Source organism: Nyctibius grandis, chromosome 5 (genome assembly GCF_013368605.1).
Source record: "Nyctibius grandis isolate bNycGra1 chromosome 5, bNycGra1.pri, whole genome shotgun sequence".
Lineage (NCBI taxonomy): Eukaryota > Metazoa > Chordata > Aves > Nyctibiiformes > Nyctibiidae > Nyctibius > Nyctibius grandis.
The window spans coordinates 2,020,368-2,044,438 of record NC_090662.1 but is presented as its reverse complement, the minus strand read 5'-3'; the positions used below and the strand labels follow the sequence as shown (position 1 = coordinate 2,044,438).

Sequence of the window (24,071 nt, the reverse complement as noted above, 5' to 3'; positions counted from 1 at the left end):
CCATTGCCCTGACACCACCATGTCAACTAGACCATGGCACTAAGTGCCATGTCCAGGCTTTTCTTAAACACATCAAACCAGGTGATTGCAAAAGGTACCATCTCACCTCAAACAGGAACGTAACTCCTGGGTTTAAAGCCAGAGATGTTAATTTAGAAGAGTGGAGCTGCATCATCCTGATTATTTTTTCAGCAAATTGCAAAGGTTGGAGAGCTGTGCCACCCAAAAATGCCACCCCCAGCCCCGCAATATGAATGCTCGGTACTTGACAGGCTGGAGAGCTGGGCCTGTGCGAACAGCGTGAAGTTCAACAAGGCCAAGTGCAAGGTCCTGCACGTGGGTCGGGGCAATCCCAAGCACAAACCGAGGCTGGGCGGAGAATGGGTTGAGAGCAGCCCTGAGGAGAAGGACTCGGGGGTGATGGGTGATGAGAAGCTCACCATGAGCCGGCACCGTGCGCTGGCAGCCCAGAAAGCCACCCGTGTGCTGGGCTGCATCCCCAGCAGCGTGGCCAGCAGGTCAGGGAGGGGATTCTGCCCCTCTGCTCCGCTCTCGGGAGACCCCCCTGCAGTGCTGCGTCCAGCTCTGGGGCCCCCAACACAAGAAGGACACGGAGCTGTTGGAGCGAGTCCAGAGGAGGCCACGGAGATGCTCAGAGGGCTGGAGCCCCTCTGCTCTGGAGACAGGCTGAGAGAGCTGGGGCTGTTCAGCCTGGAGAAGAGAAGGCTCCGGGGAGACCTTCTAGCACCTTCCAGTGCCTGAAGGGGCTACAGGAAAGCGGGAGAGGGGCTTTTTACAAGGGCTGGAGTGACAGGATGAGGGGGAACAGTTTTAAACTGCAAGAGGGGAGATTGAGATGAGATCTGAGGAAGAAATTCTTTGCTGTGAGGGTGGTGAGACCCTGGCCCAGGTTGCCCAGAGAAGCTGTGGCTGCCCCCTCCCTGGCAGTGTTCAAGGCCAGGTTGGATGGGGCTTGGAGCAACCTGGTCTGGTGGAAGGTGTCCCTGGCTGTGGCAGGGGTGTTGGAACTAGATGGTCTTTAAGGTCCCTTCCAACCCAAACCATCCTGTGATTCTATGATTTTGTGATTCTTCTGGGGGAAAATAGCTCTGCAGTTATCAGAGCTCTTGAACCTCCGTGTGAGCCAACTGCTCTCTTTCTGAGAGTAAGAGGAAACATCTGCTGCAGAGGTGGCTTGTAGTGATCTGTTACAATGATTTACTTGCAGGCGGCCTGTGGTGGTTGCAGGATAATTGACTCGATAAGTTCCTGCTCTTGCCCATGAAAGCACCGCATAGAGTCAGAGATGCTTCCTACCGTGGTCACGCTAATGTGGCACTGCACATCCATCATCTGGTGTCAGCCTGGCTCCGGGCACGTCAGAACAGGGGTAAAACCGTGTGCTGATATCGTGGGCTGTCCCAGCTGACACTGAATAACCATCTTGGCCGGCATCCTGACTCCGTGAGTGGCCACTTAGGGAAAAATCACATGAGCAGGCCAAAGGTACAGCACTCTCTCTGCTGAAAATTCATGCCAGCTGCGCAGGTTTGTGTCTCAGGAACTTCCTGAGGAAGAGCTGGGATCTTTGTATTTAACAGAGTAATTTCCCCACAAATCTGTCGAGTTGATCTTTGAACCCATCTGCAGCAACCCATGGTGAGACCTTCAGGAAATGCTGCTTGTCATTGGAGCCCTTTCTGGCTCTGCCAGACAGCCCGTGATACAACCTCTGCCACCTCTTCCATCCCCAGTGGGCGGCCTTTTCCCCTTCCATTTGCCAACACACTCACTCCTCATCTCTCCATGTGGGTGCCTCCATCAGCCCAGTTACAGAATCACAGAATCAACCAGGTTGGAAGAGACCTCAGGGATCATCGAGTCCAACCATTGCCCTGACACCACCATGGCAACTAGACCATGGCACTAAGTGCCATGTCCAGTCTTTTCTCAAACACCTCCAGAGATGGTGACTCCACCACCTCCCTGGGCAGCCCCTTCCAATGTCTAATGACCCTTGCTGAGAAGAAATGCTTCCTAATGTCCAACCTGAACCTCCCCTGGCCAAGCTTGAGGCTGTGTCCTCTTGTCCTGTCGCTAGTTGCCTGGGAGAAGAGGCCAACTCCCACTTCACTACAACCTCCCTTCAGGTAGTTGTAGACTGCGCTAAGGTCACCTCTGAGCCTCCTCTTCTCCAGGCTAAACACCCCCAGCTCCCTCAGCCGTTCCTTGGAGGTCAGACCCTCCAGACCCAGACAGGGTCTGGTCTATCCGGGAGGTCTCATACAGGGAAGCTCTTGCAGAAAAACTCATTTTGGGTAGGCAGTGAGTTACTTTTTATACCTTTTTTTGGTGTAGATACATACGTAGGAGTAGGACATCAGTCCCCAGAATAGTTTTTGCTGACTTTTGTTTTCCTGGAAGGTCCGTTCATTATCTCAGTTTCTTTGTCCTGCCAACTGCTCCCCATCAAGGAGGTTTTGGCTGAGCTTATCAGGGATGTCTCAGGACTCCGGGCTAAAGAGACATCCTTCTTTGTCAGTGTGTTTTCCCAGGTCCCCTTTATGGCTGCTCCGTCAGCAGGCTGGAGCTAAAAGAGGTCCGCAGGTAAATAGCTGGTCACGCATGTGGTACCGTGGGTTTTATAATGCAGAGTAAAACTAAAGAGTGAGAGCAGCAAAATCAGGATGGGAGATTATAAAAAGAGGAGAGAAAGTGGACGTCAGCAGAGCGTGAGAAGTTGGGAGGCTGATCTGAGGAGTTTCAGCTGGCAGGACGTGGGCTGTTGACAGCACAAAGTGGCACGCGGTGGTGCCAGAAGTGACACTGCCAGTGACGCCAGCTCATACGACGTTGGGAAAGCCAGAAAGACAGAGGAGATCCTGGTCGAAGAGAGGCAAGATGGGGACAGGCTGTGGGAAGGGACCATGCCAAGGACAGGTCAGAAGCCCCGTAGGTGAGCAGTGAGGCTTGCGTTGAGTGTGCGTTGACCACGCTGGGTCGCAGACTTCTGGAGGTTTGACAGCATTCAAATGTCTGCAGCAAGTGCTGCTAAAATTTTAAGGTCAAATGAAAACAAAATAAGACCAGGAAGAAAAGCAAACCTTGTTCCCTGTCCAAGTCTGTACTTACAACGTTGGCAACTGATATTAATAGTTGCAAAAGTGGCTGTTTTTTCTCCCTTGCTGTCAGGGTAGGAAATCATAGAATCACAGACTGGTTTGGGTTGGAAGGGACCTTAAAGATCATCTAGTTCCAACCCCCCTGCCATCGTGGGGACATCTTCCACCAGACCAGGTTGCTCCAAGCCCCATCCAACCTGGCCTTGAACACTGCCAGGGAGGGGGCAGCCACAGCTTCTCTGGGCAACCTGGGCCAGCGTCTCACCACCCTCACAGCAAAGAATTTCTTCCTCATATCTCATCTAAATCTCCCCTCTTTCAGTTTAAAGCCATTCCCCCTCGTCCTATCACTCCATGCCGTCGTAAAAAGCCCCTCTCCTGCTTTCCTGTAGCCCCTTCAGGCACTGGAAGGTGCTAGAAGGTCTCCCCGGAGCCTTCTCTTCTCCAGGCTGAACAGCCCCAGCTCTCTCAGCCTGTCTCCAGAGCAGAGGTGCTCCAGCCCTCTGAGCATCTCCGTGGCCTCCTCTGGACTTGCTCCAACAGCTCCGTGTCCTTCTTCTGTTGGGGGCCCCAGAGCTGAACGCAGCACTGCAGGGGGGGTCTTCCGAGAGTGGAGCAGAGGGACAGAATGAACCCGCTGTGGGTTCAGCTGGGCCGCACTGGTGCGGAGCCGTGCTGGGTTTCTCCAGCCGTCGCTCCTGCGATGCGTCTCTGCTGTCCAACCGACCCCGTGCAAGAAGTCAGTCCCGTTCCCTGAGGATGCTGCGTGGTGGCAGTGGCACATCCAAGCTGCTCAGAGAGGAGTGGCCACTTTCACTTTTGGTTTAAGCACTTTCACTTTCACCTCCTCGAAGCCTGTGCAGAGACTGTGAGGGACCTTCTGCTCCCACAAATGAAACCTGGATGGGTCAGGGTTTTGTGTGTGTTTCTGCGAGCCCCGACTCTCCCTTAGGGTGGGAACGGATCTGAAGGCGCCTCTGAAATCTGAAAGGGGAGGTGAGGGTCGCAGCAAGCTGCCAGGCTCGGTGCCACACTCTGATTGTTTCATCTCCTGTATTTATGTATTACTATGGCAACTTTTTTTTTTTTGTCCCTTTTGGACTTTCATTTTCACACTGCAGCAGAACTTGCCGGGAGGAACAAATGTTTGAGTTATCACCTGCAAAATTGCTGTTTGTGTTGCATTTCCAAAAGCTTCCCAAGCTTTTTTTTTCAAAACCTTCAGCTTTTACCTGTGAAAGATACTGAATAGCCGATGCTTTTGCTGATTGAACACCTCACACCTGCAATCCATGCTCTGTGCCTAGTGAGGCTTTTAACTCCGTAATCTTTGTCAACTTGGTGTCTCACATAGCGTGGAAACACACGACTGGCTCCCAGCTCGCACGTTTAGACATGGCCTTTCTCATGCTCCAAGACCCTGTACTCTCATGCTGCCTCTGTACTCGGCACTGGTGAGGCCGCACCTTGAATCCTGTGTCCAGTTGTGGGCCCCGCACTTCAAGAGAGATGTTGAGGTGTTGGAGCGAGTCCAGAGGAGGGCGACCAAGCTGGGGAAGGGTCTGGAGGGTCTGACCTATGAGGAACGGCTGAGGGAGCTGGGGGTGTTTAGCCTGGAGAAGAGGAGGCTCAGAGGTGACCTTAGTGCAGTCTACAACTACCTGAAGGGAGGTTGTAGCACAGTGGGAGTCGGCCTCTTCTCCCGGACAACTAGCGATAGGACAAGAGGACACAGCCTCAAGCTTTGCCAGGGGAGGTTCAGGTTGGCCATTAGGAAGCATTTCTTCTCAGCAAGGGTCATTAGGCATTGGAAGGGGCTGCCCAGGGAGGTGGTGGAGTCACCATCTCTGGAGGGGTTTAAGAAAAGCCTGGACATGGCACTTAGTGCCATGGTCTAGTTGCCATGGTGGTGTCAGGGCAATGGTTGGACTCGATGATCCCAGAGGGCTCTTCCAACCTCAGTGATTCTGTGATTCTGTGACCCCAAACTTGTCGATGATGCAGACTTGTGAGATGCTATCGGTAGGAGGAGCTGAATATCGCATGCTCAAGAGTGAGATGGTTTGGACCAGGAGCTGAGAAATGAAACAGCACCAGCTGCAGTCCTGTGCTTTTGGGAGCTGTCGAGGGAGCTGGGTTTGTTTAGTCCGGTAGAGAAGATGCTGAGGACAGGGCTGTCACTCCTTGGACGATGACTTCGGACACAAGCGCGGGTCAGGAAGCAAAAAGGGATGTTGTGTTTGGTCCAAACCTTTGAGCAGAGCTGTGAGCTGGGATGTAATTCCCTGAGCTGATTTCTGTGGAGGAGTCTAAACTCCCTGACCGCTTCCTTGAGATCCACAAGGTCTAACAGTTGGACTTGATGATCTTAAAGGTCCTTTCCAACCAAAACGATTCTATGCTTCTAAGATGCAAGAGACAGACAAAGCCAAATGAAAGACGAGTGATGAAAAAAGTGAGCAAACTTAACGTCCCTTCCTGTCCTCATTAGGCTCAAAGAGGGGAAACAATTAACACTGAGAGAGAGCTGGAAGATGTCTTTATTTTTCTTTCTGTGCTTGAGAGCCAAGTTCTGTTCATCTGCTTTTTTACTGCTTCTAATAATTACAGAGGCATCACCTGGAAGTGGGAGGTTTAGAAAGTGAATACAAGAGGGCACAAAAGACCCCAGAGCAAAGTTGAGAGGCAAAAGGGCTTTTAAAGACTTTCCTTTCTGTGCTCCCAATTTCCATTCCCACCCGCCCTCTACGTGCTTTTCTTAGAACCATTTTTAGAATCATAGAATCACAGAAAGGTTTGGGTTGGAAGGGACCTTAAAGCCCATCTAGTTCCAACCCCTCTGCCACAGGCAGGGACACCTTCCACCAGACCAGGTTGCTCCAAGCCCCATCCAACCTGGCCTTGAACAGTGCCAGGGAGGGGGCAGCCACAGCTTCTCTGGGCAACCTGGGCCAGGGTCTCACCACCCTCACGGCAAAGAATTTCTTCCTCAGATCTAATCTCAATCTCCCCTCTTTCAGTTTAAAACCGTTCCCCCTCGTCCTATCACTCCACGCCCTTGTAAAAAGTCCCTCTCCAGCTTTCCTGTAGCCCCTTCAGGCACTGGAAGGTGCTGGAAGGTCTCCCCGGAGCCTTCTCCAGGCTGAACAGCCCCAACTCTCTCAGCCTGTCTCCATAGCAGAGGTGCTCCAGCCAAGAGCTGTTTAGAGCTGGTTTTATACCGTTTCCCCCTCACTTTTTACCTTGTCTGGATTTTCTTTTGCTTGGCACAATGCAGACACTGTTTCCCTTCCCAGTTAAGCCCCGTAGCGTGGACTGGCTGAACTGGCTCAGAGCAGTGTGAGGTTTTTCACTCACTTTGGTGAGTTTTCTTAGAGCGACCAGCATGCAAACCTGCTCTTCTCGTGGACTTTGGTGGTTCTACATTTCTTCCCTTATAGATGACTGCTTTATTTTCTAAAGTTTATGGGTCAGAAGAAATAAATCTTTTCAATGTGTCTGTGTTGCAAACTCAGCCTGGGGTTTGAAGTCTCGTAGCTCGTGAACCACCAGCAGTGATAAAGGTTTTTAAATGTACAACAGAGACTGAGCCCAGGATTTCCTGTGTTTCTAAGTGGCTGTTTTATTTAATATTTCGATTTTAACAGCCGCAAGAGCACAAATACTGCGGGACTTTCCTTTGTTTCTGCATCCGTATTTAATTTGTCAACTGCTTTGGGACCTCTTCTCCATGGGATGCTCTTGGGAACTGTTTTATTGGGGTGTTTTCTTTCAGAAATGTCTGGAGAGAGTTTGGGCTTTGAGAAAGCTCTGCCTGTTGAGGCGTTGAAGGAGGGTTTGCTCTCGTGGTATTGAAAACCATGTTCACTCAAGACCTGAAGATCTTTATAGAAAAACAGATAACCCCAAGAAACTGAGCACTCACTGAAATTTTCCTCATGTGCAGCCATCAACTCTCACACTCCAAAAGAGCACTTAACAAATCTAATTAACTTTTTAGCACAAGAGAACACTCTGACCTGCTCAGCATAAAGTTCATTTACCACCAGCCTTTGCTTCTAGCAGTTGCTACTGATTTTTTTTTTTTTTCCTGTTGCAAAGGAAGAACTTTAAGGGCTCATTGGCAAACAGGGAGCTCACATTCCTCCTGCCAAAGGGCAATTTAACCTGCAGACAAAGCCTTCGGGGTTGCATGGCTGGAGGGGAGCTGCTGCTCCCAATGGGAGCCATGGAGCTGATGTGCTCCCTGGGGATCTGGGCTTCTTAAATGAGTGTGTGGTGAGTCACACTCAGCTGCCACCCGCCTCTGCTGAGGCCCCGTACTCACCTGGGGATGCCCAGAGTTAATATTGGCACCTGCTTTTTGCTTTCTTCCTCCAGGTTTTCATCCAGAATCGGAAGGGTCGAGTTCCCTTTTGCAGAGAGCGGTTTCTGTGCTGCAGAGCTCCTACTTGGACCCTACATCTCAGGACGGTTTTCAGTACAGCCAAGCAACTCTGGTGGAAAACGACGTTTTTCTGAGTGAGGTAAGGCCAGTGGGGGAGCAGGGTGTTGCTGGCAGCTTGGGGAAGGGTGGTGTTTCTTTAGGAGTCTGTAAATGCTGGTTTATTGGCAGGTCTTTCCTTTGCAGTGGCTGCTGTGCCTGCCTTCTAGAGCCCTATTTGCAGTTCCTGACTGAAGGGAGCCTTTTCATTGCTTTCTTGCATTTCCTCCTTCCCAATCTGATCAGGAACAAAAGGTCCATTCAGCCAATATTGCCAAACATTCAGCAGCACTTCCTGGAGCCGGCCCTTTGGGGCAGGTTGGAATCCTGGTTTGATAACCTGGCAGGAGAGCTTTACTCTCATTGTATTTCTGCTGATTCACAGGGAAACTGATTTCCATGTGGTATTTCTTTTGTCTGCCCACACACCTGTGCAGGCACCAGTTTTAACCCTGTTTCCCTTTCTCCAGCTGACTGGGGTGTGTACAGAACCACTTTTAAAACTCCTTCATCCTTGCAGTCCCACTGTCATAGTCGTGGAAGACAGGCTGTCTCCTCTGGGGACTGGAGATGACCAGTCTGCTTGTTGTCATGAATTAAATAGAGCTTAGACTGCCTAAATCTGGGATAGTCACTGTGGAGCTGGATAAAAAAACTGGGAAAGCAGGTATCAGGTAATTTACTGATTTGCCTGTGAGTTCTAAAGCCAAAATAAGCAAAAGCAGTGATGAGGTTGTTGGTTTCATACCTTTTAACCCTGTTTAAAACAATCCCATCCTTCTACAACTTCTTTTATTAATGCCCCAAAACATCATGGACTCAGACCCAGCTCTGTTTGCTCCCGTGATGTTCTGCCTGTCTGCACTGAGGACACGGTCTGCTTTCATTATCAGACAAAAGAAATTGGAGTGATGTGTTATTTGGCTGTAGCTAAACCCTCTGAGCTGGAGTTGCATGGTAGCACCTGCCCTTTAATCAAATAGTCTAGGCTTTGGTCAGTGGAGAGGGGAAAAAACAGGGGATCCTCCAAGCATCTCCCCTTCTGTAGGCATCTTCTCCATGGGTGAGATGATTTGTCTTCCCGTGACCATAGTTGGCTACAAAATGTGATGCTCCACCAGCCCCCAAGCTCCCCAGTAGCCATCGATGTGTAGCAAGAGTGGAATAAGGCTGGACTTCCCTGGGATGAGCACAGCATGATGCTGGGGGGCTGGAGGTGCCTGCTGTCCCTTGGAGGACATTGAACACGTTCTGCTGGGGACGAAGGCAGAGACAGACAGACGGATGCGTGGACTGGGTGGGGGCCTTGTGGTGGGAGACTGGGTGTACACATGCCTGGGGGAAGGAATGATGTGTGGGCACATGAGCTGGTCCAGCATCACCTTGCTGCTGCCCCATACTGGCCACAACAGGAGGTACGTGGGACACGTTGTCCTCACACTATGTGTTCCCTGTACCGCTCAGAACAGACTAGAACAAAGTTTTGTGTCTTCTGCAGCTCAAAGCTTTTGTCCAAGCGAAGGAAGCCGCCGGGTACAGCCAGGAGGAGCTGAAGGAGACCTTTGCATTTCTCCTGTTTGATAATGAAGAAGAGGTAACCTGAAATGTTTATTCAGCTTAACAAGTTTGATGCCAAGTGCCTGCACGTGTGCTCTGTCCCACCAAAGCCCAGCAGATCCGTTGACTGAAGTGTCCTGGCTCTCTGTACCCCGGTTACCAGTGCAATTACTACTGTGTAAATAGTCCAGAGCAAGTTCTGAAAGCAGCACCTGGGAGGTTTTAGTGATGGATCTTACTTTGTGTCTCTCCAGTTGATTATTATGTGAGATTTGGCTGCCTCCTTTGCCCCCTGCAGGGAGATAGGAGTCTCTCTTTGTCCCAGTGAATTTATGGTCAAGTACAGGCAGGTGAAACCTTTCACGTACACTTAGAAGAGAAAAAAGCGCCTTTTAGAGATGGTTTTGGATGAGAGTGGCCTGAATGCAGTTGAGTTCTGTTCAGTTTGGACCGGACTACAGCAAAATAAACCACTTTCAGTCTCCGTTTGGGAGTGGGAATTGTCCTGCTTCGTTGTAGCTGTTTGAAATTTAGCACAGGCTGTGCCAAGTGACTGAGCTCCTTGTACAGACGCCAGGAAAGAGGGAGCTCTCCAGAGGACTGTTGGACCTTGTTTAATGCAGGCATCTAAAATCCTGGGGCTAAATCACTCTCTGGAGGCGCCTTTCTCTCCGTTGTTCAGAGGAGAAGTCTATCTGGGTAGTCCAAGCTAGACATTTGCCTTTTAGGAGGCAGAAGTTAGGTGAGATGAGTGCCCACTGTTGCTTATAAAGGGCCTGAGTACATTTTGACTGGTTTGCTTTTGTTTCTCACCCATAATGAGTTCAAACTGCTCCTGTTGTCACTCTTTGGTCAACATACTTTTGGTCTTTGCACACTTTGATGAATCTGCTTTGGACATGGATTAAATCAAAGCCGGTGAGATGCTCCCAAGGTAGGAATTGTGAGCACAGAGCAGCAAATGTCCTTTGCATTCATGCCAGCCCCATTGCATTGCCACAAATTGCCCAGGCAGATAAAGAAAGGGCAAAGTCCAGCCTGTGCTTGCAGTGGTTTCTGGAGATGCTGGATTTTTTCCAGATTTTTCTAAGCTTTTGCTTCCGCTGAGGTTTTTGTAACAACACTTGATAAATACAAGTATTTAGTGTCTGAAACAACAAATCTTCCTGTGGGCATTGTGTTTAGTTTTCTTTATACCATGGATATTTTGGGACTGTAACGATCTGTAATTGACTTGCAGCACATGTTTGCCTGTTGCAAGCACTTTGCCAACTGTTGTGCTACAGATTTCAGGAGCTGTGTCCCTTATCTTTGAAAATAGATGGTAAAAGAGGCTGTGTCTTCTTTTGAAGGCAAAAGAGGTGTGTCAGACAGGCCTCCGTGTGAACAGCAGTTCTGTTTCCATGCTCGGTGACCCAGCAAAAGGTAAGATTTCCATCCAGAGGACCAAGAGGCCTGTTCACTCTTCTGGGGGTGTTGACTCCTTTTAAAAACAAAAGCCAAAGCCCAGACAAACTCCTGGTGCTGCCTTGTTATTTACTGCAAAGATCCACAGAAACTCGGTGGTGTTTACATGGGAAACTGCATTTGTTTGGATCCAGCAAGCAGCATTTTCCTTCTGCCCCCTCAACCATGAGGATGGGGTCTTCCCCAGGGAATGCTGTCATCTCTTCACTCTCTATTTCAGGTTTTTTCTCCCTTGTTAATAACAGCCTTTGTCACCAAAGTGGCTTTTTGGCAGCTCTCCCCACTGGTTTGCTCTTCAGAGTCCATTTGCTGAGCTTTTGCCAACAGTCCTGTTAATAACCAGAGCAGATCTTGACACGTCAAAGCCTTTTTCAGTATGTGCTTGTTCCTTGCCCAAAGGTTTGGGGCCTCAAGAGGTGCAGTGCAGGACACGTTACTCAAAGAAATCCTTCTGCCAGAAGCAGAACGTCTCCCAGTGCCCATCCCACAAGTCTTTGCAGTCCAAGACACCTAATTATTAAACAGTTAGTGGCAGTGAATGCAAAATCAAGCAAGAAATGGTTACTTCTCTGAGTGTATAGCTTAGTCCTGATGGACTGAGATGAATATTATGGTGTGTCTTGTTGCAGCCCTTCCCCTGTTTCCCCCCCATGTACTTCTCTACTCATGTTGTCTACAAATACAAAGCAGGAGTGAAAGGCCAACACCGACCCCCTCCAATAAATCCACATCCGATATGCCCTGAGCATGGAGAAGGGATGGGGATAAACCATGTCAGAATAGGCCTTGTCACAGGGTAGAAGGTTCACCTTGGCACCTGGGACACTGAAGGGCCACAAAGAGCCAAGGAAGGGGCCTGGAAGGGTCTATGCCATGCCATGGGCCTGCTCTCGTCCCCTTGCAGTGTGTGTTCCCCACATATAAACATCAACGTTCCCTCTGTGTGACTCCAAATTGAGCAAAGGACCTGCCCCACTTGCAGTCTGACCTGGAAGCCCTTCACCAGATCTTCCTGTAAGAGACAAGCCCTCGCTCGGTCTGTTTTCATGTAGTGTGGGCAAAACTGACCTTAGCTGGGCTGCTTCTCCCAGGAGAAACCCAAGTTAACTCCTTTCCTAGAGCTGACCCTGAAACATAATGCTGTTCCATACCAGCAGTCAGGAAATGAGTCAGAACGTGTTTCACCCTTTTTAAGACAGCAAGTGCTGCTCTGGTTTGCAGCACTGACTCTGCAGAGAGTCCCATTTCCACGAGGAGGGTCCTCTTTAAGGGGTTTTTTTTTGGCAATCGGCTTTACTTGACAGATGATTCACATTATCCTGCATTGCTTTGTTTTCACAGGGGTTTATATTTCCAAGTATGCAGACTGTCTTCATCCGAGACCCTGGTATCACGGAAAATCAGGCTATATTGTCATTTGTAAGCTAATTAAGGTAAAATGAAGGTCTGTCTTTTTATGTGGAATGGTTTTCAGAAGCCACTGTACAGTACAAGCAGTTTTTAAGGAGACTTTGGTGCCCATAACTGTGGTGGAGCATAAAATCAGCTCTGAGAGCTCGTCACATTCCCCATAGGGTCACCTTTTTCCCTGGACTCTCATGTGTTTTGGGGGTTGGAGAGGGGGAGCCCTAAGGTGGCTCAGAACCCAGCCCCATTCTGTTCCTCTATGGGGCTGGCGTGTGGCCCCTTTCTCCCCTCCCCACTGGCTCCTGCTCTCTGTAGCTGGCACCAAAACCACGCTGCTCCCATGTGCTCTCCTGAGGAGTGCAGGTTTGTCTGCCGTGCTGAACTCACAGAATCACAGAATCAACCAGGTAGGAAGAGCCCTCTGGGATCATCGAGTCCAACCGTTGCCCTGACACCACCATGGCAACTAGACCAGGGCACTAAGTGCCATGTCCAGGCTTTTCTTAAACCCCTCCAGAGATGGTGACTCCACCACCTCCCTGGGCAGCCCCTTCCAATGGCTAATGACCCTTGCTGAGAAGAAATGCTTCCTGATGTCCAACCTGAACCTCCCCTGGTGAAGCTTGAGGCTGTGTCCTCTTGTCCTATTGCTAGTTGCCTGGGAGAAGAGGCCAACTCCCACTTCACTACAACCTCCCTTCAGGGAGGTCAACTCAACTCGCCTGAGTCAGGCCCTTGCATTTGGAAGGACACAAACACAACCCCCTCGCAGTGGTGGGGAGTGTGGGGCTGCCAACAACGCTGTCTTGGGGGAAAAGGAGGATTCAGGGGTCTTTTAAAATAAGTTTCTGCAAACAATTTTGTGTATTTTTTTTTCTTTTGGTACATTTTCTGGCACAGGGGAAGGTCAAGGTGGTATCTGAGAATTACACAACCAGCTCTACCTGCCCATCTCCCGGCTACGACTGCCACGTCGCCATGAGCAGAAACAACATGCAAGCAAAGACCAGCCACTACCAGGCCTTCGAGCAGAGCCAGGTATCACAGAATCAATGAGGTTGGAAGAGCCCTCTGGGATCATCGAGACCAACCATTGCCCTGACACCACCATGGCAACTAGACCATGGCACTAAGTGCCATGTCCAGGCTTTTCTTAAACACCTCCAGAGATGGTGACTCCACCACCTCCCTGGGCAGCCCATTCCAATGGCTAATGACCCTTGCTGAGAAGAAATTCTTCCTAAAAAAGGAATTTTTTTATTGTTTGCAATAGGACTGTGCAGACAGCTCGCTTGCGGGCTGCAGGGGAGCACAGTGCTGGCCCAGGTGCTTCACTCATTCCTCACCTTGGTTTTTTTCATCTGTTTCCCTTCTCACCCCAGTATTACGTGTATGAAGTGTCCGATGGCAGCGTTGCCCAGCGGCCCAGGCAGATCTGCCCCTACATACTCGTCGCCTGCCAGTACAGGGAGCCGAAGGAGATGCCCGTCTTGGCTATAGAGAGCCTGTAAGCAACTTGCTGTCGTTCCAAAATACCAGCTCCCTTTGTGGGCTGTTTATCCTTTTCTCATTGCTAAATATTCCTTTTTTTCTCCCTTTTCTCTAGCCCTGAGCTTAATCACAAAGGTAGGAGCATGTGGGTTTGTTTTATAAATGTACCTTTGCCCTCTTCTCTTCTCCTCCTTTCTCTGAGCCGTTCTCCTCCCTTTTGCCTGTAGCATTGTACTGCCCATGGAGGGGGCAGCTCTCCATCCGGGGCCAGCTTTTGTGCAACATCGCCCTGAGGACCCCATACAGCTCCACGATTCCAGCCCAGCTGTAAGTTACCCCTTTCTTTTCTTCCTGTGCAATTGGTGGAGGGTGAAGCATTACACCTTGGGGTATCTCTGTACCACAGAAAGCCAGTTTTGGTCTCTCCTGCCCCATCCTTTCATTGATCAGCATCTTGCAGCCATACCAACCTACCACCTGCACTGTTGAGGCAGTTGTCAGTGTCAGGAACATGGTGTTGGGTGGTCAGTGGTGCAGTGTTGTGGATGAGGACATGAGATCAGGCCCTGAACTGCAGCTGGAAACGGCTGTATTTTGTCATCTCTTTTTGTTAACTGCTTTGGGGTGTTTGTTCCAAATCAATTATTCCTGCTTTTTTTAAGCCTTTTATGCTTTTGATCTCACCATCTGCTGCTTTATCCCCACAGGCCTCCCAACCTGGACGTTAACCATGTCATGGGTTTGTCTGACTTGAAGAAAAAGCTACCAGAAGCTGCATTTGGGAAAAGAAATTACATTGAGAATGAAGGTGAGTGCAAAACCCACCGGCGTGGTGAGTAACATCTGCTTGTGCTGTGCTGTGCTGTGGGAATTGCCATGGAGGGGTCAGAGCTCAGGTCCGTGTAGCACTGGGTCCTGTCTTGAAGGCTGGCTGGCTGCAGATAAGCGAGGAAGAATGCCAAGGCAGCACAGGGATGTTCTCCTGTCCATACTTCATGTGGTCTCCTGGTGTGATAGACCTGGTGTGATAGAATCCTCTTCCCAAAGCAGCCCTTAAATCAGCCCGTTGCTGGGACAGGACAGGGTGGGAGACCCTGTTTTGAGACCTGGACTCCTATCCTGCAAGGTGCCAAACATGTTACAGCTGAGAGAAAATGCAGGGAGAGAAACTTTCCCCTTCTTATGTGATCTCCCTTCAAGGTGAGGGACATTCCACCTCTTAGGGTCTGACCCAGTGTCTCCTGAATCTGGGTGGATGGGGGGGAGCTGCCAGCCAAAGCCAAAAGATGTGGCTGCTTGCAGTAGCTTTGGGTCACGGGTAACCTACTTGTCACTTCAAGGGGACAGAATCACAGAATCAACCAGGTTGGAAGAGCCCTCTGGGATCATCGAGTCCAACCATTGCCCTGACACCACCATGGCAACTAGACCATGGCACTAAGTGCCATGTCCAGCCTTTTCTTAAACCCCTCTAGAGATGGTGACTCCACCACCTCCCTGGGCAGCCCCTTCCAATGGCTAATGACCCTTGCTGAGAAGAAATGCTTCCTAATGTCCAACCTGAACCTCCCCTGGCGAAGCTTGAGGCTGTGTCCTCTTGTCCTGTCGCTAGTTGCCCAGTAGAAGAGGCCGACATGAGAGGGGAGAGAACTCCAGAAACCTTGGGGAGAGGCAGGGGATGCTGAGCAAGCAGTGAATAAAAGCACAGATTTGGGGAAGGGAGAGAAGGGCTCTGCTGTCCCCTTAGTGGTGCTGAGAGACCCTACTTGCCTATAGTCAATCACTCCCTGTCCTGGTCAGTGCAGGGTGGGGAGGAGGGGACCTGTGTCTAGTTACACTCTGAGGTTCATACTGCTGATCGATTTTTGGATTGGAGTTTTGACGAGCCTGGCAGCCCTCAGCCCCAAGGTGTTGAGCTCCTGATGGCTGCGAGTGGCTGTGCATTGCAGCGGTCACACAGTTACTGGCACAGGTTGCACGTAGAGAGCTCTGCGTGTGATTTGCAGAAGCTCCAGGTGAATTTCCATGTCATCTTGCACCAAAATAAGTGCAAGCTGCTGCAGTGTTGCCTCCCATCTGTGTATCAGAGGTGGCCTTAGTGCAGTCTACAACTACCTGAAGGGAGGTTGTAGTGAAGTGGGAGTCGGCCTCTTCTCCCAGGCAACCAGCGATAGGACAAGAGGACACAGCCTCAAGCTTTGCCAGGGGAGGTTCAGGTTGGACATTAGGAAGCATTTCTTCTCAGCAAGGGTCATTAGGCATTGGAAGGGGCTGCCCAGGGAGGTGGTGGAGTCACCATCTCTGGAGGGGTTTAAGACAAGACTGGACATGGCACTTAGTGCCCTGGTCTAGTTGCCATGGTGGTGTCAGGGCAATGGTTGGACTCGATGATCCCAGAGGGCTCTTCCAACCTCATTGACTCTGTGATTCTGTGATCAGCTCTGCTGAGCCAGGTCAGGGCACTGAGCAGGCCCTGTTTTGGGGGGTCAGCATTCAGCTTACAGTGCAGATGGACACAGCATAGTGCCAGGGCATGGGAGGAGGCAGGAGAAGTCAGAGAGGTCACAGCAACACTTGATGAAGGTGCTGTGGAACCCCAGTCAGCTGGTGAAAGAAAGGAAATACTTGAGCAGAAGAATTTTGCTGTGAAATTCAGAGGGGTTAAGGTGGATCTGAGATCTTGCCTTTGTTAAACTCCTTTGGGGATCGCTGTGGAATAAAGATGCTCCACAGTAGGGGAGAATATGGCATGTTAATGAGGTATTTCCCTCTGAAAGGCTTCCCTGTCTCTGTTGAAGCACATGGCCTTGGTTAAATTGCTTTTGTTAGCTGCAGAGATAAGATAGGAAACATCTCCTGTGAGCCAGGGTTTGAAGAGGAAACTCGCTGCGATATGAATGCGTATATCAGTTTAGAAAATCTTGATTTTTTTTTTAAAACCCAGTTCTTTCACCAGTTGCACACCCATCTTCCTGGTACAGGAGCACTTGTTTGTTCAGAGTTCATGCAAGAAGCACTATTTCAACGTCAAATTCTCTCTCTTTTGTCTGCAGTTTGCTTTCAGGGTGTTTACTTCAGCCTGTATGAAGTAGAAATATCAAATAAGGAGCAATATAAAATGGATCAGTTAGTAGAAAACCTAAAGGAAAAGGACTTGGTAAGTATTTCACAACATCATCCTTCTGGGAGGAAAGTGGCCTTTTAAATGATCTCTTGAAACTTGTGGTAATGTTATTGACAGATTCTGAACTCATGCAAAATGGAGTGAATTTCCCTGCTTTAAGTATTATTTTCCTGCTTTGTTGTTCTCAAACATAGTTTAGTCTTTCTGTATATAAACCATTAACTGAAAATTACCCACTATGAGCTGGGAACTGATTTCTAGGGTGAGCAAGCCCTGCTGAGCAGAAGGCATTATATGAGGCAAACCTCTTCTTTGGCTCTATTTATGCCAGATGAGATTATTTTATTGTCTTTATTAATGATTTTCCCCCTTGCATTGCAAACAGAATCACAGAATCACAGAATCAACCAGGTTGGAAGAGCCCTCTGGGATCAGAGTCCAACCATTGCCCTGACACCACCATGGCAACTAGACCATGGCACTAAGTGCCATGTCCAGGCTTTTCTTAAACCCCTCCAGAGATGGGGACTCCACCACCTCCCTGGGCAGCCCCTTCCAATGCCTAATGACCCTTTCTGAGAAGAAATTCTTCCTAATGTCCAACCTGAACCTCCCCAAACAGCAAGGTGGACAAGGACTGCAAGGGATCTGATTGATTCTGTGTGATTCTGTGTATATATTAAGAAAGCAGAAGCAAAGTCCCCCAGAGCCAAAATGATAATTACTTATCAAAAGACATCAGCTGTCACGTGCCTGCCTTTCTCCTTCGTGGCTGAAAAACAGCCCCAGCTCAGCTGGGTACTCACAGTTATGCTGCTGAAACCTCATGGGCTTCCAGGAACTCTGAAGAAAAGTGCTTGGACGCCCTAAAGTATTGATTACAATTCATTTAGTAGTTATTGGTAACAACATGAGAAGGAAAAAAGGGGATAGCAAAGACAATCTTAATGTCCTTCCACGTGCAGGTAACCCTGAACTGTGCAGCATCAGGAGGACCTGTGGCTGGGGCACAGATCTGTCCGTGCTGCAGCTCATCTTGAGGTTCCCAGCATCTCAAGGGACGTGAGCTTATCTATGCCATCCCTTTTTTCTTCTGTTCTCACCAATAAAAGATATTTTAATCAACACTTTACAGAGTCCAAGAGCGTTTCTTAGTGAGATCCATGACAACCACTTGTTCTGGTGCGTGACACCATGTTTGCAGCCACTGAGGGTTATAATGTGCATCTTGGAGAAGAGCAGACTGAGGGGGGAATCTTGTCAATTCTTACAAATACCGTAGGGGTGGGTGTCAAGAGGAGGGGACAGGACTCTTCTCAGTGGCGCCCAGTGACAGGACAAGGGGCAATGGGCACAAGCTGAAACATGGGAAGTTCCATCTGAATATGAGGAGGAACATCTTTGCTGTGAGGGTGCCAGAGCCCTGGCACAGGGGGGAGTCTCCTTCTCTGGAGATATTCAAACCCCGCCTGGACACGACCCTGTGCGACGTGCTCTGGGTGACCCTGCTTTGGCAGAGGGTTGGACTGGATGATCTCCAGAGGTCCCTTCCAACCCCAACCACTCTGAGATTCTGTGATCCTGCCAAGCCCAGCAGAGCTGGGCTCGCTGGAAGGGTCAGCAAAGATGAGATGGCTGAATCGTGGCCATGAGCAGTTTGGTGTTGAAAGCCCTCAGGAGCATCGTTTCCCTAGAGCTTCCCTGTCCTCATAAATGTGTCAAACTGGATCAATATATCTCCCTTATGTCAGCGAGGAAACAGTCACAGCCCCTTTTGGGTGTGCTTCTTCTCTCCCCTTGCCTGTCGAATGGCCCAGGGGTGAATCCGCTTTGGTGGCAGCTCCCAAAAGTGTGAATGAAAAATCATCCTGTTGGTGAGAAACCACAGCTATTTCCTTGAGCTGGATTAATGCAGCAGAGATGCTGGCTCTTACCCCTTCTGCTCTGCTCGCTTGAGACAACCAGAGCAAGGAGCTACTGTTCTGAAGAGTGAATATTACACTGAATTTGCTCAGCATTTCCAAAGTTGTTCTCTTGTCCTGGAGAAATGAGGCTGTGGGCATTAGTCCAATCCTCTGTTATGTCTGAATGGGATCAGTGAAGCTTCACAGAGCATTCTGCAGGGTTATGCAGTTCCTGTAAGTTCCCTGAAACTCTGCGTGGAAGAAAGAGATCCAAATGGGTGTCCCCATGGAGGGAAGGGCAGTCCAAGCCAAGCTCTGCCATGAGGCATCAAGCAACACCCAAGTGCAAGAAAAGCCTCGATAAGTGAAGGTATCTTTTCAGACATGCTGTCATCCAGCTCTGAGACGGAGTTGTAGGCGTCACTTAGACTCAGCAAATTTTTTTTTCACATATTCATTCATACAGATGCTGATAATAAGCAAGTTGTGTCTGGAACATTCGCTTGTGTTTTCTCAGATGCTGGTGTCCAGCTGGGAAACCCTTCCCCAGCAATTCCTGGCTGAGATGCCCAGGAGCTTTTGAACTGAAGGGACTAAAGTTATTAACCTTGTTCATTAATCACAGCTAGTTTGGCTAAGCATATTTATTTTTTAAGGAACAGGCAGGGGGAATTTGAGAGCTGAATAACAACATAAATGCGACGCTTTTGGTTACAGGTCCCAAGTGGCGTGAAACGAACAGTGTCCTCCTCAACAGGGAATGAGCTGGTGGTGTTGGCACATGTTCACGGGCAGTCAGGGCTTGTTGACAGTCATACTGCGTGGTATAAAGTGTGCTAAGGAGGAGAGGGAGTGGTTGCTCTAACTTTGTGTGTGTTTGTTATAGGCAATCATCAAATATTTACCAGATCGAGGAGTCCTCATCCTCCTCACGTCCTCTGCCTTGGCACGAGATGATGGTAAGACATGGCTATGTATATCTGTGCTTAAACATCCTGCTCCATTTTAGAGACCCTCAGTCTAAACAAAACCTGTTGCTTTCTTTCATAGAGCTTGACCGTAAGGAGCCCGTCAGCCTCCTGGCCCTGTTTCTGTTCACCTCATCCCGGTCGCTGTGCCACAGAGGTAGGGAGGTTGTCTTGCTACCTTCAGACACGGTGTGTTGGGTGTGGGATCCTCGCCTCATAGACACATTCCTCTTGAAGAGCTGATTTCTCTGCTCAGAACCACCTACAGCTTTAGCACAACGGGTGTTACAAGAGGAGAGAGCAGTCCCAACTCTCTAGTTGTGCTGTATTTTAAGCTTAGCTAAGCCAGGCTCCCTGCCTCGCCCATTCACTGCACATCCTTGCCCCTTTGCACGAAGTTGATGGGAGTGACAAATATTCTTCCTCTCAGTCAGTTTTCAGCAGCATCCACTCCCTGAACTGACTTATGTGTGCACGTGGGAGTCTGACTCCGGCAGAGCCTGGCTTCCAGCCCTAAAGGTGCACTGAAGCTGTGTTCAGGGGGGGCAAAACAACACGTGGCACTCGCTGGACTCTGCATGGAGCTGATGTGATTTGCTAAACCAGCAGGAAAAAAGCCTGCCCTAAAAAATAAGTTATTTTTTTGTTTTTCTGAGATAACAAGTAAAATGGGCTCCGTGAAAGGTCATTGCTGGGAGGAGAGTTGGGGAAGGGGCATTACTACCTAAAGAGCAGCGAGGGATTGGAGGCTCAGCCATATTGTGTGACTGATCGACAGCCGGCTAAACACGAGCCAGCAGTGTGCCCAGGTGGCCAAGAAGGCCAATGGCATCCTGGCCTCTATTAGGAATAGTGTAGCCAGCCGGTCTGGGGAAGGGATCGTCCCTCTGTACTGGGCACTGGTGAGGCCGCACCTTGAATCCTGTGTCCAATTCTGGGCCCCGCACTTCAAGAGAGATGTTGAGGTGTTGGAGCGAGTCCAGAGGAGGGCGACCAAGCTGGTGAAGGGTCTGGAGGGTCTGACCTCTGAGGAATGGCTGAGGGAGCTGGGGGTGTTTAGCCTGGAGAAGAGGAGGCTCAGAGGTGACCTTAGTGCAGTCTACAACTACCTGAAGGGAGGTTGTAGCGCAGTGGGAGTCGGCCTCTTCTCCCAGGCAGCCAGCGACAGGACAAGAGGACACAGCCTCAAGCTTGGCCAGGGGAGGTTCAGGTTGGACATTAGGAAGCATTTCTTCTCAGCAAAGGTCATTAGCCATTGGAAGGGGCTGCCCAGGGAGGTGGTGGAGTCACCATCTCTGGAGGTGTTTAAGAAAAGCCTGGACATGGCACTTAGTGCCATGGTCTAGTTGCCATGGTGGTGTCAGGGCAATGGTTGGACTCAATGAGCCCAGAGGGCTCTTCCAACCTGATTGATTCTGGGATTCTGTGACTTCTCTGCTGCGGGATCTGTAAATGCTGGTGGTGGAGCCGTGACAACCCTGTCGGGGTGCGAGACGGGTGAGGGAGGGAGGCAGGGAGATGGCGTTGGGCAGAGCCGTGGTGCTTTGCTGCCGTCAAGGTGAGTGACGGCTCTGGGACTTGGAAGGTGAATCCAGGCTGTTTGCAGCCCCCAAACTTGCTGCTTTTCATGCAGAACAAACACAGAGGCACTAAATAAGAGAAAATAAAGATGGCACAGTTTGAACCTGCAGATCTTGAAATAAGGATGAGCTTCAGCCTCTTGTGTTTGCCTTAAATTTTCTCTGTATCTGTTGGCTTTATACTGCACTATGTGGAAATATTCACACTACAGTTTCCTCTTGTGGACATAAAGTCTCTGCCTCCCCTCGACAGCTTCATCCACGCACCTCTCGCTGTGTCCACTCCACCAGCAACACTTCTAGCCTTGCAGATCCCCAAGCAACACATAAACAGGGGCCTTTTGCTCTGCGTAACTTTTGGCTTGGTTTTTGTTGAGTCATCCTAGGGACAAGCCAAGAGGCTGTTTATGCCAGCACACGCTGGTATTTCAGGCCGCCTCTGGGTGAGTGGTGGCTGGCATTGCCGACGGAGCTGCACGGGACATACCCATCTCCCCTCCCCGGGAGATAAAATCAGCAGAAGAGGCAACAGGACCTACGAGCACATCCAAGCGGGATTGTTTTGTCATTTTTGGTGTTTAACTTCCAGCTATAAACTTTCTCCTTCAGGATCTGCATACAAAGTGGGCTTGTCAGTCGGGTGAAGACATGATGGTAACTTGGCAGTGCGGGCTGTGAATGTCTTTGATGCCTGAGCTCAGTCAGCCTGACTTTAAGGACATGCTGCTGGTGGCTGTGTTAGTGTGGCAACTGTTCTAGTTTCTTTTCTAGGTGTAGGAGAGAGACGGGCTCTTCTCCCAGGCAACTAGCAATAGGACAAGAGGACACAGCCTCAGGCTTCGCCAGGGGAGGTTCAGGTTGGACATTAGGAAGCATTTCTTCTCAGCAAGGGTCATTAGCCATTGGAATGGGCTGTCCAGGGAGGTGGTGGAGTCACCATCTCTGGAGGGGTTTAAGAAAAGCCTGGACATGGCACTTAGTGCCCTGGTCTAGTTGCCATGGTGGAGTCAGGGCAATGGTTGGACTCGATGATCCCAGAGGGCTCTTCCAACCTCGTTGATTCTGTGATTCTGTGGGCTCCTCCAGAAGCAGATTGAAGATCCAAAGTGCTGGGTCAAACCTGGGATCAGTAGGTTGTTGCTGTGACGCCTGAAGTTGGGTGAGGTGAAAGGGGAAAATGCATGGAGACCAGTCTGGAGGTGGCAACTGGCCACACAGATATTGAGATCCTGCTCACCAGCCCTGCAACAGGCAGAAAATACCCTCCAGAGCCAGAGGGGTCTGGTCTTGAAAGGCTGTGAGCACTGTGCGCTGGGGGCGAGGGGAACAGGGCAAGGAGATATTTATCTTGAAGACGGTTATTGAGGAAGAAGGTGGTGGAGACAGGAGAGGGCACCAGGCGTAAGGAGTGTCCCAGAGCCAAGATGGTGCAAGCAGCTTGTTGGTAGGAAGGTTTGGGGCTGGTGTTGATGCTAAAGAGGAGGCAAAGCCTGGGCAGCTGGAGAGCAGCTGGCAGCGAAGTGCAGAAGCAGGGGGAGAGGATAACGTTGAGCAAACGCCGCCTGTTGTTCCGTGATGTGGTCTGAACGTTGATGGCTTCCAGATGTTTTCCCTCTGGTGCCAGCAGGACTCCTGCACATGCTGTCCCATTCTGCCTGCATGAGTGACATTACCCCAGCCAGCCCTGCCTGTCCCCTGGGTCCGAGACTTCTTCTCACTGGGGTTTGAAACCCTTTTTGCTTTAGGGCTTCTCCTTTCTATGGAGATAAGCAGAGCTGTGCAGGGATTTGGGGTTGAAAAGGGACGGTCGGTGAAGATGGGAGGGGTGCAGAGAGAAAAGGAGGATGAAGGACCGACACATTCGAAGTCGCTCAGCTCAGACTCGAAGCATGAATAATGTTTCCCATTTCGAAACAAGCAGCCTCTGAATCTGTTCCCTTCCTGTCCAGACAGCCGTGGGGAGGAATGTAGGGCGGCCGTAACGAGACGTGCCGCAGCCTTCCCGAGCCAGCAGCGGAGGCAGCAGCTGGGAGCTGGCTCGCCACGATGCCTGGGCTTGCCGGTAACAAGGACCGGCGTTGCCAGTTCAAGGCAGCAGCAGGGCCAAACAGGCGAAGAAAATCACACATCTGGGAGGGGAAGAGAAACGCCTTTGCCTTGCTGGGAAGAGATGTGACGGGGAAGGGCACTGGGGTCATCAGCCTGGCCCTGCAGCCAAAAGAAACCTCGGAGTTGGATCATAACACGCAGATGGGCCAAGCCTGAGGGTGCAAAGCGCCAGCGTCAGACTGCTGGGTTGCAGTGGATGAAGCCAGAGAAGTCTGGCTTGTGCAGACACAGGGCTCTACCGACAGACTCTGTGTATCACATCATCTCAGAGGAGGGCGACCAAGATGGTGAAGGGTCTGGAGGGTCTGACCTACGAGGAACGGCTGAGGGAGCTGGGGGTGTTTAGCCTGGAGAAGAGGAGGCTCAGAGGTGACCTTAGTGCAGTCTACAACTACCTGAAGGGAGGTTGTAGTGGAGTGGGAGTTGGCCTCTTCTCCCAGGCAACCAGCGATAGGACAAGAGGACACAGCCCCAAGCTTCGCCAGGGGAGGTTCAGGTTGGACATTAGGAAGAATTTCTTTTCAGAAAGGGTTATTAGACATTGGAATGGGCTGCCCAGGGAGGTGGTGGAGTCACCATCTCTGGAGGTGTTTAAGAAAAGCCTGGACATGGCACTTAGTGCCATGATCTAGTTGACATGGTGGTGCCAGGGCAACGGTTGGACTCGATGATCCCAAAGGGCTCTTCCAACCTGGTTGATTCTGTGATCTCTCCAGGCATTTCTGGACACCAAGGGGCCACTGCTGTGCCAAGCAGAGCCTACTTCCACGGTGACGTCTGCGAGGACGGGCACCCTCGAGCCTTGGGACTTGTTTGTGTTGCTCCCTACGAGGAGCTAAACTTTTATGATACTGTACGT

The 24,071-nt window shown here is 50.4% G+C and overlaps 1 protein-coding gene across 2 annotated transcripts in view; it reads left to right on the top strand.

Moving 5' to 3' along the window:
• The window catches only part of TASOR2 (transcription activation suppressor family member 2), a 53,505-nt gene that overhangs the window by 5,212 nt on the left and 24,222 nt on the right, over positions 1 to 24,071 (top strand). For both annotated transcript variants that reach the window (XM_068400520.1, XM_068400521.1), the window contains exons 2-13: positions 7,503 to 7,648; positions 9,104 to 9,199; positions 10,515 to 10,587; positions 11,971 to 12,062; positions 12,937 to 13,074; positions 13,419 to 13,543; positions 13,643 to 13,662; positions 13,755 to 13,854; positions 14,235 to 14,335; positions 16,581 to 16,684; positions 19,442 to 19,514; positions 19,606 to 19,680. In XM_068400520.1, coding sequence (XP_068256621.1) covers positions 7,503 to 7,648; positions 9,104 to 9,199; positions 10,515 to 10,587; positions 11,971 to 12,062; positions 12,937 to 13,074; positions 13,419 to 13,543; positions 13,643 to 13,662; positions 13,755 to 13,854; positions 14,235 to 14,335; positions 16,581 to 16,684; positions 19,442 to 19,514; positions 19,606 to 19,680 — 1,143 coding nt within the window. The remainder of the gene's footprint in view (positions 1 to 7,502; positions 7,649 to 9,103; positions 9,200 to 10,514; positions 10,588 to 11,970; positions 12,063 to 12,936; positions 13,075 to 13,418; positions 13,544 to 13,642; positions 13,663 to 13,754; positions 13,855 to 14,234; positions 14,336 to 16,580; positions 16,685 to 19,441; positions 19,515 to 19,605; positions 19,681 to 24,071) is intronic.